The 14116-nt window shown below is 41.1% G+C and overlaps 1 protein-coding gene across 1 annotated transcript; it reads right to left on the reverse strand.

Moving 5' to 3' along the window:
- Positions 1-7553: 7553 nt before the first annotated feature.
- On the reverse strand, positions 7554-13616 carry TGIF2 (TGFB induced factor homeobox 2). Its single transcript, XM_040330519.1, has 3 exons — positions 13438-13616; positions 9547-9794; positions 7554-8952 (listed from the first exon to the last, which is right to left on the reverse strand). The coding sequence occupies exons 1-3, from the start codon at positions 13466-13468 to the stop codon at positions 8305-8307; spliced, it is 927 nt and encodes a 308-aa protein (XP_040186453.1). The 5' UTR covers positions 13469-13616; the 3' UTR covers positions 7554-8304.
- Between the last annotated feature and the right edge of the window lie 500 nt (positions 13617-14116).

Here is a 14116-nt window from a genome sequence, read left to right on the forward strand (position 1 = left end):
ACCAGCTTTCCCGGTGGACTTTCCCCATCGGGAAAACCGGTTGTGTGTATGCTTTTCCGAGGGGGAAAAAAAGTGTTAATTTTGGCAGCAAATTTCAATTTGGTTTTAGCAGTTTGACTGAAATGGCATTTTAGTTTTAGTCCCATTTTAGTCTTCTGCAATTGTCGTATTTAGTCAACTAAATCTCCAGTACATTTTAGTCAATTAAAATGTCCTGCATTTTAGTTGAATCTCCAGTGAATCTTAGTCAACTTTAATCATTTCATTAGTCTAAAATCAAATTTGTAACGCACTATTTAAGCATTTCTCTACAATTTCCAAACTCGTATACTCCTGCAGTGAAAAAGCAAATAGGTTATGGTATTAAAGGTTTGAACGTACACTACAGACCAGTGTTATTTTGACGTCAAATTTCAAATTAGTCATCTTAATTGTTTTAGTTAATGACATTAAAAGGGTTGTAAAGGTTTGTTTTTAATTTTCTAAATAGGTTCCTTTAAGCTAGTGCATTGTTGGTTCACTTAGCTTTTCCTTCGATTTCCCATCTAAATGTTTCTCTGTTTTCTTTGTCTGAATTTCTCACTTCCTGTTCCTCTTCAGTAAGCGGTTCTGGCTGACTAACCCCCAGCCAGAATGGCTCGGATGATGGGGGCAAACTTAATGAGGAGAAACAGTAAGTAAGACATTTAGAAGGGAAATTGAAGGAAAAGGTAAGTGAACCAACAATGCACTAGCTCAAAGGAACCAATTTAGAAAAAAAAAAAAAAAAAAAAAAAAACATTTACAATCCCCTTTAGGCCTCGTACACACACGATTGGTTAACCTGAGGACAATGGTCTGATGGACCGTTTTCATCGGTCAAAACCGATCGTGTGTGGGCCCCATAGGTTATTTAACCATAGATTAAAAAAAAAAAAAAAAAAAAAAAAAAAACGACAACTTGCTTTAAAACTAACCTATGGATTCCTAACCGATAGGCCAAAACCTAGTGGCAGTTCCGCCACTTGATCGTTCTTATAGGCGACGTCCCGTCCCCCCCGCCATCGGAGAAACGATCTGCCAGCGCCGGATGGGAGGCATGGAGATGACTGGTGACCAGTTATGATGTCACGCCCGGGTACCAGAACGTAAACAAAGCTGCAATCGTGGCTGAAAGCATGAGATCCGTGAATTATTTTTTACGCTCTCATGCTTTCCAGCCTGGAGGAGAGATGTGGGGTCTTATTGACCCCGCATCTCTTCATAAAGAGTACCTGTCATGAACCATTCCTTGTAATAGGAATAAAAGTGATAAAAAAAATAAATAAAAAAATAATTGTATAAATAAAACATTTTTAAATGCCCCTATCCCCAGTAGCTCGCGCTCAGAAGCGAACACACACGTAAGTCCCGCCCACATATGTAAACGCCTATGGAGATTTTTAAGTACTGAAGTTTTGCACCATTCCATGAGTGTGCGCAATTTTAAAACGCGACATGTTAGGTATCTATTTACTCGGCGTAACTTCATCTTCCACATTATAAGAAAAAAAAAAAATGGGGCCAACTTTACATGTTTTGTTATTTTTTAATTTATAAAACCGTTTCCCCCCCAAAAAAGGCGTTTGAAAAATGTATTGCGCAAATACCGTGCGAGATAAAAAGTTACAATGACTGCCATTTTATTCCCTAGGGCGCCTGCTAAACATATATAGTATTTGGGGGGTTTGGAGTAATTTTCTAGCAATAAAAAAAAAAAAAATGATTTTTGCATGTAGGAGAGAAGTGGCAAAATAGGCCTGGTATGGAAGTGGTTATTAGTGAAATAAATAAACTTTGGCACATTAGTCAAATTTTGAGTTTCACCTGTATGTCTTATGGTCCGTCCCGGAAGACTACTAGAAATAGTTACTGGTAAGTCTAACCGATTTCTCTTGCAGGCTCTGACATCACCCCCCCCCCCCTTTAATTTTTTTACCCAATGAACCCACCAGTAACAGTTCCTGCCCCAAGTTGAAATGGCTTACTCACTGTATTGCATCTAAGCAGGAGCATCGTTACACACACAAATATATAATAAAATGTATTTTACCATTGGTCCTTTAAATAAAAATAAAGACAGAAAACTAAGTATTTAAAAAACTCAATTTTATTAAAGATCATGTATAAAAAGAACTCCAGAAAATGAATTTACAAAAGAAGTACCTTTAATTGAATTTCTGGACTATAAGTCAAACAAAAAAAATATTTTTTTTTCTTTTTTTATATAATTAGAAAAAAGGATCTCCCTCTCCCCACCAACAAATAATAAAAAAAATTAAACACATAACACGCATATATTCTTTGCAATTGTGCATGACTTGTCAGTGGTTTCTTCATGAATCATATAGATTGTTAACAAACAGAAAACTAGTTGAAAGAAGCCATTTTCTTATCAAGCTGTGGCTGTGCAACTCCTTGTAGTTGTCTCAGAAGCCACTTGTTTAGAAAGTGCGCAAGAAGTGCCAAGCCAGGGAATGTAAAGAAAAACACCTACAACATCAGAAAAATGGTCAGAACACTTAAGCCCCTTTCACACTGGCGCAGGAGGCGGTATAACGCCGCTAAAAATAGCGGCGCTATACCATCGGAATTGTCGTGGGATTCGGCCACTAGCGGGGCGGTATTAACCCCTGCTAGCGGCCGATAAAGGGTCAATACCGCCCGCAATGCGCCTCTGCAGAGGCGGTTTCCCATGGTTTTAAATGGGAAGGAGCGGTTTACATACCGCTCCAAAGATGCTGCTTGCAGGAGATTTTTTTATCTCCTGCCAGCGCATCACCTCAGTGTGAAAGCCCTCGGGCTTTCACATTGAGAAGGCTGGGCAGGAGTTTTTCCGGCGGTATAGCAGCGGTATTTTTAGCGCTGCAACGCCTGAAAAACTCCAGTGTGAAAGGGTCTTTAGTAAACTGAAGTGAAAGACATGGGTATAGCATCCATAAAATAAATGTCCATAGTGTGTCTCCATTTGGGAGATTTCCCCTCAACTTACTGTGCTGGATGGGAAATCAAAAACAATTATTTTTTTTTTTTTTTTTAAATCATTCAGGAATAAAAATCCCTGAATGATTGCAACCATACCCATGTCAAAAAGTTCTGGTTGCAATTCCAATTTAACTGAAGTAAAGAAATGTCATCCAAGCTGGCTTGGCAGCAGTTAAGCGCAAGTTCTCTGGCTTCGAAAAATAGATATTCATTTGGCGACCAATAAAGTACCAGCAATAAGGAAAAAAGAAAAGTTTACAGTCCCAAAAAAATAAAAAAAGTATAACACTTAACTCTGCATTTTATATATTTTTTTGAATTTGTATATATTCTACAGTAGTTTTCTTCATGTGCATTATGATCAAGTATAGTACAGCTAATCATTTCCTACATTTCTAAGTATGACTGAAGATAATGAAGGTCAGCATTATAGAACAAGAGGTCCAAGCTACCAGCTATCCCAGTATAGGAGCTACAGTCACAGAACTTGAGAGCAAACCTAGAAATTCCAATACATACTATTCTATGCTCTTCTCTGGTGCCAGTCATATGACAAACAGAGCTGGCCATGGGTAGTTATCCCCAGAGGACACAAGTTAAAATTCAGAGCTGCCAATCAGTCTTTGGCAGAGATCAGGTGACCAGTTCTCCAATACTTTGCCATGCAATTTACTGCTGGAAGAGTACCCTTCGCAAAAAGTAGCCTATTGCTTTCCATCAGCACAGTAAAACTTCCAATTTAAATCCTTGAACTAAATTCCAGGTGCATGGAAAAAATAAAAACACAAGCAGTATAAAATCTCTTTAGAAAGCAGCCACCACTTGTGTAGAAAAATCAGTCCCTTGCCAGCATGCTGTAGAGAAGGACCATTGCTCTGCATGCCAGCAGAAAGAAGAGCTCTAGCTTTGACCCAGCAAGGGAGGTGTAGGAGCCCATTGTTTCCCCATAAAAGAGAAAAAGGGTCCTTCTGTGGCTTGCTGGCAGGGGACTGGCTTTCCCACTCAGGCTGTGGCTGGTTACTAAAGAAACTGCAAGGCTCACATTGTTTAGATGCACCAGGGATTTGGCTTCAATCCAGTTAAGGGAAACTTAGATTCCAATACAGCTGGTCAGGGGGGGGGGGGGGTGCCTCAATGTGATGTCACTTTTCACTCTCCAATCAGGCTTTGACCAAGCTGATTAATGGCACTTAAGGTCATGGTCCTAGCTACCCCATTTAGAAGGATGCATGGATCACATTTGTGAAGAGAAAACACCAATTTTTGGCTTGGAAATGGTTCACACGTAGATTGCATAAAGAAGGATTACAAGACGAATACAGATATAGAAATTTGGCAGGTAAATATTTCACACACACATTAATAGTCTAGAGTTCAGCATAGGGACATCCTATGTGGAACTGCAGAGCACTTCCTAAGGCTCTGCAAGTTAAGGAGAAGTATAGCCAAAGCCATTTCGGCTATACTCCTGCTGGGGATCACAGTTGGTTCTACACTCCTGTGACCCATTTAAAGCGGAGCTCCACCCTAAAGTGGAACTCGTACTGATCGGAAGCCGCCCCCCCTCCGGTGTCACATTTGACACCTTTCAGGGGGGAGGGGGGTGCAGATACCTGTCTAAAGACAGGTATTTGCACCCACACGTCTCGGGCAAAAGACGGGTTTTTCCAGACTTCCCGTCTGTCCCCCGTTGTGTGCTAGGAACACTCGGCTCCCAGCACACAGCGTGTGAGCCAATCGGCGGGCGCAGCGCGACTCGCGCCGTAGGGAACCGGGTAGTGAAGCCGGAGCGCTTCACTTCCTGGTTCCCTCACCGAGGATGGCGGGGGGAGCAGCAGAGAGACGAGCGATCGCTCGTCCTCTGCTGCGGACGGCGCTGGACTCCAGGACAGGCAAGTGTCTTAATATTAAAAAAGTCAGCAGCTGCAGCATTTGTAGCTGCTGGCTTTTAATATTTTTTTTTTTTTACTGGCACATCCGCTAAAGCCCACTGACATAACTCAGCCGGTCCAGGCTCTGAAAAGATCCCAACCATATGATTGGGATCCACCCAGAAGCCTTGACTGGCAGCTGGCTCAGCAGCTCAACAATCTGCCGAGAGCCTGAGCCAGCTCTCCACAGTCCAGCTAGCGCCGCAGGGTAGAACAGAGAGCCGCTGACTAACAGTCAGCACTCTCAGCTCTGTGGAAAGAACTGAGCAATCAGCAGAGTTTGATCGCTCGGTTCTCACTGCAGAGGCAGCATTGCATTGAAGCTGCATCCTCCCAAACAATCATAAAATTACAGCCAACTAGCCCCAGCCGCAGGGCCTAAATCTTGCAATGTTATTTGGGCAAGTTTTTGTCTTTAAAGCGGTTCTCCATCCTAAAGTGGAGTCCCGCTGATCGGAACCCTCCCCCCTCCGGTGTCACATTTGACACCTTTCAGGGGGGAGGGGGGGTGCAGATACTTCCGGCCCGACATTCACGGGCAAAAGACGGGCATTCCGTCACCCCCCCCCCCCCCCCCGTTGTGTGCTGGGAACACTCGGCTCCCAGCACACAGCGGGAGCCAATCGGCAGGCGCGCATGCGCCGTAGGGAACCGGGCAGTGAAGCCGCAGCGCTTCACTTCCTGGTTCCCTCAGCGTGGATGGCGGGGGGGGAGCAGCAGAGAGACGAGCGATCGCTCGTCCTCTGCTGCGATCGGCGCTGGACTCCAGGACAGGTAAGTGTCCTAATATTAAAAGTCAGCAGCTGCAGTATTTGTAGCTGCTGGCTTTTAATATTTTTTTCCCCATGGCACATCTGCTTTAACCTTTAAAATATTTCTTCTTTAAGCACTAAGATTCACAAAATATCCTAATGTTACAATTTAAAAAGTAAAGTTTTGCTTTAGGCCATCTCTAAAATTAGTATGGCACCTTTGTATCATAAAAAAAAACAAAAAACAAAACACCCACTTAAACTTATCTGAATTTTTTTTTATTTTTATTTACTTTTTTAATAAAATTCCAGCGAGTCCTTTACCTTATATTTGGCTGTCCATTTGGTGCAGTGGCTTGAAATTTTTCAGAGCCCAAGCAGTTTCAAATATGATTGAAACTTTCAAAATATACATCAAAGAAAAAAAAAAAAAAAAAAAAAAAAAAAAACACCACAAAGGACAACTCACTTAAAGGCCCATTCATGCGAGGTAAGGAGTATTTCTCTTTTCCATATGGTATGGGGGGGGGGATAAAAAAGGGGGGGTGGGAAATTGCACTGAGAAAATACATCTCTTCTCTATCAAATATATAGATACACAAAGTACTGCAACACTGCAGCAAACAGCTTGAAAGACATTTTTTTTTAAAAAACTCATTACCCGTTATACAAATAAAAAGGCATTTGCAAACATAGAAAAGTCCTTAAGCTCACGAACAATTTCTACTCAAAAATACATACCGATGAGGTCAGGATAAAAAAATAAAAAAAAGACTACATTACAGAACTGAGGTGCATGTAAATATTGTGCCATCTAGTGTGGTTTTTTTTTATTTATTTTTATTTAAGTGAAACTAAAAGTTCTAGCAACATGTTCTCAGCATCACTTAAGACTAAGCTCTTTAAAGTAGAACTTTATAAATGCAAGAGGCCAAGGCAGGTAGAAATGCATTTAAAATTAATACTGTAGTTTCCTTAATATATCTGCTGCCGATTGCATTGAGATGAACAGCAAAAAGTAAGAAACAAAAAAACCTGGCACACTAATGCAATAATTAATACACTGTGACCGAAACATATATTCACAGTTTCACAATTCTTAAAGTGGACCTGTCACAGCTCATAATGCAAAGCTGTGCAAACCAATTTAGTAAATATGGGTTATAGTTGCAATGTATAGCTGAAAAAAAAAAAAAAAAAAAAAAAAAAAAAAAAGGGGTACTTTGGGCGCAAACAGTGCATTACCCGAGATTTATTGATCAAACCAAAAGGAATTTTTTTTTTTTTTCTTTAAAGAGTGATAGGCATGATACAATCCACTGGTCAACCAGCGTGGCAATGTCTACAGGACACATGCCCTGCCTCAGCTATGAGAAGGGGGAGGCATCCCCTAAAACATATCAGCTTGCCAACATTGCTACGGGTAATGCATTAGGCATTTACGCCCCCTGTGTATCTTGCGAAAAGATTAGAGCCCCCTGTTGGGTTTCTGCTACTTTAGGCTGCATCAGAGAAGTGGCCTCCCAAGATGTTGTTTCTATCAGACAGGAAGTGAGGAATATCTGCAACAAGGGCAGCAATAAAAATCTGGCAGGAGTTCTAGCCTTCCATGTTGTAAATTTGTCCTCAATTCCGGTCTACTTTAACTGGTGACAGGAAGCAGAGCGAAGTCTAATGGAGCCCTAGAAAGCACAAGAAACCTGTCAGGTTCCAAGTTGCCCCTACAATCCAGAACTAAAGTTATGACTGGAAATTCACTTTAATAAGGCAGGTGTGGGCATCTTGGAAAAAAGGCCACTTGGCACGCCATTAAATCGGCTTATTTGACATCCTGGCTGGTGCCAAAGTGATGCCTCAGCACCCAAACTTTTTTTTTTTTTTTTTTTTATGAGCATACATTGCAAGTATAAATCTATTTAGTTTGAGCAGCATATTGTACTTCCATAAGGAAGCTTCAAACTAGCCATTCCAAAAAAATAATAATTGAAAAAAATTAAAAATATAAAGTAAACACAGTGTTAAGAACAAAAAAAAGAGTTGCCCCTCCTCCCCAAACACTTCTATAATAAACAACCAAGCAGCAATGTAAAAAGAGGCCAAGAAAGTTGGAGCAGGTTCGAGAAGTATCATGTGCGAGTCGAGTCGCCTACTCCAAAACCCCGGCTGTAGTGATTCTTTAACATTGCTGACTAAGCTTTGGTCAGTTTGACCGATAAAGTGCGAGGGGGGGTAGCAGCATATTTTTAGAACACTGTGCGGAAAAGGTTCAATGAATATGGCCACCCCACCCATAGTGTCTCAAGGTGCCGTACCGCCCCATATCCAATTCAACTACACTAAGCAGTTGGGGGCCGAACACTGAATTAAACGTAAACAGCAAAAAACGTACCGAAGTCGCTATATAAAAACAAATACCCATTTGCATGTGTTTTGACCCGTTTGCAAAGAGCCCCCAGCAAAAGCTGAGGGTTTGTGCGTTCTTTGCAAAACCAAGCATGGGTAGGATCCAATTTAATTCTAGCTTCTCAATGTGAAGTCCTAAAGGCAGACAAAATAAATTCTTGGAAGCATTTGAAGTCATTGGACTAATGGAAAGAAAAAAAAAACATCGTAGATGGTTAGGAATCGGACTCATCATTAAGGTTGAAATTTTGAAGGGCATGCAGGGCACTGCGGGCAGCTTCGCGAATATCCTCCTCCTTGGCAGTCATTTCGGTTTTATACAGTGTAGCCACGTGAGCCAAGATCTGCAAGGGGCTAATTCTAGCACCCTCAACAAAGGACGGAGGAAAGGCAGGTAGAGGGGTATCTGCATGTTCCTCAGGGGAAGGGCAACTAGGATTGTTGGGCAGCTCTGCTGAAGTGCCGGCTTCCTCAGCTTTTATAGCTGGAGCCACTTGTTGCATGATGATGTCAGGACGGACCGTGGCGACTGCATTGAAGGCTTGCCCGAAAGGATAGATCAAGGGAACAAAGCCAGAAGGAACCATAAACAGGCTTGGCAGTGTAGCGTTGTCAACTGATGTAAGCTGAGAGATCTCTACAGGCATTTGTGGAACATTTGTAGGCATTTGTTGTTGCTGAAGGTGAAGATGTGGAGGCATTTGCTGAGGATCTGTAGCCATTCGCTGTTGTTGAGCACATGAAAGCGGCTCTTGGTTTCTCGATCCCTTGCGAGAGATTGTGTACTGAGCGGGATCTTTCCCGTCTTTGCGGAGCATGTCAGGTAGAGCTCTTCTGCGAGCGTTAATGAACCAATTGCAAATCTGTAAATGAGAAGGAAAAAAATAAATAAAAAATTGCTTAGAAACCTACAATTATAAGAGATCACAGCAGTAAAAACGAATGGTCATGCTTTAGGGCCAACTTCTGCAGTCCTTTGCTTCTTCCTAATGGCATTACAGTCACCAATGACATTTGGTGGCCAACATGAAAGAATCAAGGGCTTAGTAGTAAAGCATGACTATAGAAAAAAAAAAATATTATAATATATATATATATATATATATATATATATATATATATATATAATTTTCTCTAGATTTTTTGTTAACATATCAAGTTTGACTACAGGACAGCAATGCCAGATTTCACCAGCAGGTGGTGCTGCAATTGACTCAAGTCGTCTGAGCAGAATAGCTGGGTACCTATTTGTTCCTTCTAAACCCCCCCCCCCTCAAATAAATAAATAAATAAATAAATATATATATATATATATATAATCTCAATGAATGAGGGGGAAATAAAAAATAATCCCCCTACTAACTTTAATTATTTATTTTTTTTTTTAAATAGCCAAGTCAGATCCCTTCAACAATTTCTCTGGCTTGCTTTGTAAAGCTTGCCGTCGGGTGACATACCTGCAGTACGGTGAGTTGAGTCATTTCGGACAGCGCGGCCTTCTCGGCCTCTGATGGATAGGCATTGTGGCGATGCTCAAAGAGCCATTCACGCAGGACTTCAACAGCTTCTTGGGGAAGGTTTCCTCTACGGCATTTTTTAGGTTCAGGGCCATTCATGTCACTGCTGCAACCCTCCCCAGGATCACTTTCCGTGGAGGTGGAGGGGGAAGGGGGTGTGTGGGGCTCAGTCGCCTTCTTTTTCATCCCTTAAAAAAATTAGAAACATGTCAGTCATTAAGTAAAAACAAAGTTAAAACAGAAGGATGGCATTTCACATAAAAATAAAGTATAGACCAATTTTAAGCAAAGATGTTGAAGACCATAAAATAAAGCTCATCGAGAGAGAAAAATAAAATAAAAAAAGTTGACCTTTCCTTTACACCAGGGGTCTCCAAACTTTCTAAACAAAGGGCCAGTTCACGGGACTTTAGGGGGGCCAGACTAGGGCCATTGGGAGTAAATAATACCATTGGTGACAGTGGAAGGATGAGTGCCCCATTGTTGGTGTTGATGGAAAGAATTGATGGTGTCACTTGGAGGAATAGTGCCCCATTGGTGTCAACAAGAATTATGCCCCATTTAAATTGGATGGAATAGTTCCCCCAAGGGCCGCATTAAGGCAAGCCAAGGGCTGCAAAGGGCCACATCCGGCCCCAGGGCCGCAGTTTGGAGACCCCTGCTTTACACCATGGGATAAGGCCATTTAGACCTTCTTGACCAGAGGAAGAGGTCCCATCTTGTTTCCCCTCACATGTGTACGACTGTTAGTCTGCTTTTCATGCAATTTCCAGGGTTCTATGGCTAGGAATGAGCCCAGGGAATCTGGTGAAGAGCAAGCTATGCTTAGAGATTCCCATGAAGTGAAATATGGATACAAGTGGTTTTGGATGAGGTTGTTGAATTTGCAATGCATTTTACAGTATAAACTTACTGTAGTAGACCAATTGCTTTCACAAAGAAGAGGCAGCATTTTGAAACCTTCATGAATAGCCCCTGGCCTCATCTACATTCTCTTACATTTAAAAAGGGTCAGCCTGCTCTGCATAGTAATTGTATTCCCTGGGTGGGGGGTCTATACACCTTTTGTTTTGCTAATCAGTGAAAATTTACATTTCACATCTGCATATCTCCTCTCCAAAAGTTGAGACTCCAGTTACAAGACAAACCTACAGTTGGCTTTTCTTTAGTATAACAGAGTGTTTTACAAACAAGATCGCCATGGTACTAAACACAAATAAGACTGGGAACATTAAATGTACATTTTTAATACTTTTAACTCTGCAGCTTTATGTTTGTTTTGCATTTTTTTTTTATTCTGCCTTCAAGGTCCTTGGTCAAGCATTTCCCAAGGGTACCAATCTTTGTCTCCCAAGGGTGCTTGTGTGTGCCAGTCTCCATTGTAAGCCAAATCCAAAACAGACATGGCCCACTGTTGTCACCACCAGGAAAACCCATCCTGAGAAATGGCAAGTAGCCATCTCTGGACACAAGGTGGCAGCAAACGATGAAAACAACAGCGGCCCATGTCATGCATTTTGAAATGGCCTCTTCCCATTGGATCTTATAAGTTGAAGTGACAACACAGGAGCACAAAATGGCTGACAAAAAGACAGTGTTGTCACCCTCAGGTTTTTTTTTTTTTTTTTTTTTTTTTTATACTCAGTGCGCCAGTTAGGGAGATCAACCTGTTAGAGGGAGGATGGGAATCCCCAAATTCTGAGTTGACACCCAATATATATATATATATATATATATATATATATATATATATATATATATATATATATATATATACACACACACACACACACACACACACACATTATATATATATATATATATATATATATATATATATATATATATATATATATATATATATATATACACACACACATACATATACACACACACAGGATTTATATAGCGCCAACAGTTTGCGCAGTGCTTTACATCAGGGAAGACAGTACAGTCACAATACAAATCAATACAGGAGGGATCCGAGGGCCCTGCTCGTTGAGATATAGATATTTATTTATTTATATTTTTTTATTTAAGGGAAAAAAAAAAAAACATAACAAGTTGCTGCGTACAGGGCAAAGAAAAGGTTCAAAACCCTTTCTTTGCCTTGTACGCAGCAACTTTTTTTTTTTCTTAAATAAAAAAATAAATAAAATATATATAAATATATATTTTTTTTATTTATTTATTTATTTTTTTATTTAAGAAAAAAAAAAGTTGCTGCGTACAGGGCAAAGAAAAGGTTCAAAACCTTTTCTTTACCCTGTACGCAGCAATTTTTTTTTTACAAAAGCCAATCATGATACCCTCTATTTTGGTGCAGTGTTTTTTTTTGTCTTTTTTTTTTTTAATTGGCACCACCACAAAAATAGATGGTAGTGGTAGTTTATCTACCATCTATTTTTGTGGTGGTGCCAATAAAAAAACAAACAAAAAAAAAAACAAACACAAACAAACAGCACCAAAATAGAGGGTAACATGATTGGCTTTTGTAAAAAGAATTGCTGCGTACAGGGCATAGAAAACATTTTGAACCTTTTCTTTGCCCTGTACACAGCAACTTTTTTCTCTTTTTTTTTTTAATATATATATATATATATATATATATATATATATATATATATATATATATATATATATATAAATAAATAAATAAAGCCAAAAGTTGTTGTGACCAGGGAAAATAAAAATATTCCAACAAATTTTTGCAAGACAAAAATGTAACAAAACTAGACTAATAAAGTCACAACGCAAACAAAATGGTGAATATTTTGCTAACAAAAAATGCAATTAATCTTATTTTGTTGTTAAGTGCTGCGCAAACTGTTGGCGCTATATAAATCCTGAATGTTATTAATCTAAGCCCCTTGCCTATCACACAATAGGTCAGATTCCCCCCCATCCCTCTGTTCAAATGCCAAGAAACAACTTCTCCCTCCAAAAACAAGCTGAACAGAGCAAGGTTCTTCCCATCAGAGCAAATGGATATCCTCCCCCCCCCCCCCTTTCATCTCCTCCTCCAAAATGGATGGTGGGGGGCTGTGTACGTGCACAGGACATCCCAGACATGTGCACACAGGAGGGCTCAGCCGTCTACCTGCTCCATAGTGCACACACACACCATACATCAAACTCTAGTAACCTCACAGCCCTTTAAACGTGACGTCATCACCTCCTCCTAACCCGCCAACACACACATAGGACAATGACAGTTGACAATCACAGCGCAAACTTTGTGCCCAGCACATCCGATCACACACACACACGTCACCCCTCTATAGAGCGATCAGAGCCCCCCCATGCACGGGTCGGCGGGGGCAGTCCGGGTCACACAGAGGAACACGTGAGCGCAAAGTTGGAGAGAGAGGAAACAAAGAGCTGTCCGCACATGGCGTGCACACGCCGACCCCCCCATACTCACCGACCCCCCTACACTTACCGATCCCCCCCCCTATACTCACCGATCATAAACTAACTGCAATCAGCAACATAGGGCTGATCGGTGCTGGGCATAAAAGACCAAAAAATAAAAGTTGCTCTCACGAAACAAGATTGTTTCTTTGTTTCAAAGAGAAGCAGGAACTTGTGTGCTCCTTCCCTCCTCTCTCATCTCCTCCTCTCCAGCTGTCACTTCAAACTCCAGCCTCACATGCAACGCAAATAACGCCCAGCCTTCCCCTCCATAGCAGACGCATGCAACCGCACCAAATCCCCATCACATCGCAGAAAAGTAATAAAAAAAATGATAAGAAACTAAAAAAAAGAAGGAGAGTGTTCTCCCATCCCAGGATAAATCCCCCCCAAAAAAGTGAGCGCCTCTCCTCTTACCTTTCCCATCTTTCCCTGATTTCTTGCTCATGATGTCGGCTGTGTGTGTGCGGAGGTGTCTTCGATCTCTGAAGTCTGGCAGGTTATGATTGCTGCCAAAATCCTCCTGACAGATATACACCCCCCTCCTCTCCTGTCTCCTTTGACAAGGGAGGGGCACGGTTTGAATAGAGACCCCCTGATTGGCTGCTGCTTATTTTTTGTTGGGTGGGTGTGGGGGGTGAGAAGACAGAGAGTCGGGTTTCTGTCACTTGTTGTCTTGCGAATGAAACTTCTTTTCTTATTTAATTAACTTTGCTGCAATCGTTTGGGGTGGGGGGATGGGGGGGTTGTGAGTGTCCTGGGTGACCATTGTGAAGGAAAAAGGTCTGCCAAGACCCCCTAACTGCCTGTCTGAGCATTGGGATAGGACAGGATTCCCGCCTCACTAACGAGCCTTCATCATCATCATCATCACCTGCAGTCTGCACTAGGCACTGCATGGCTGTCACTAATGTCAAATAATATCATCTATTAACACACAACACTGATCACTGCATGGCTGCAAATGTCAAAAAATAATAATCATTACTATACACTGATCAATGGCTGCAAATATAAAAAAAATAATAATCATTACTATACTGATTAATAGCTAAAAATATAAAAAAATAATAATAATCATTACTATACTGATCAA

The sequence above is a fragment of the Rana temporaria genome, chromosome 12 (assembly GCF_905171775.1).
Source record: "Rana temporaria chromosome 12, aRanTem1.1, whole genome shotgun sequence".
NCBI lineage: Eukaryota > Metazoa > Chordata > Amphibia > Anura > Ranidae > Rana > Rana temporaria.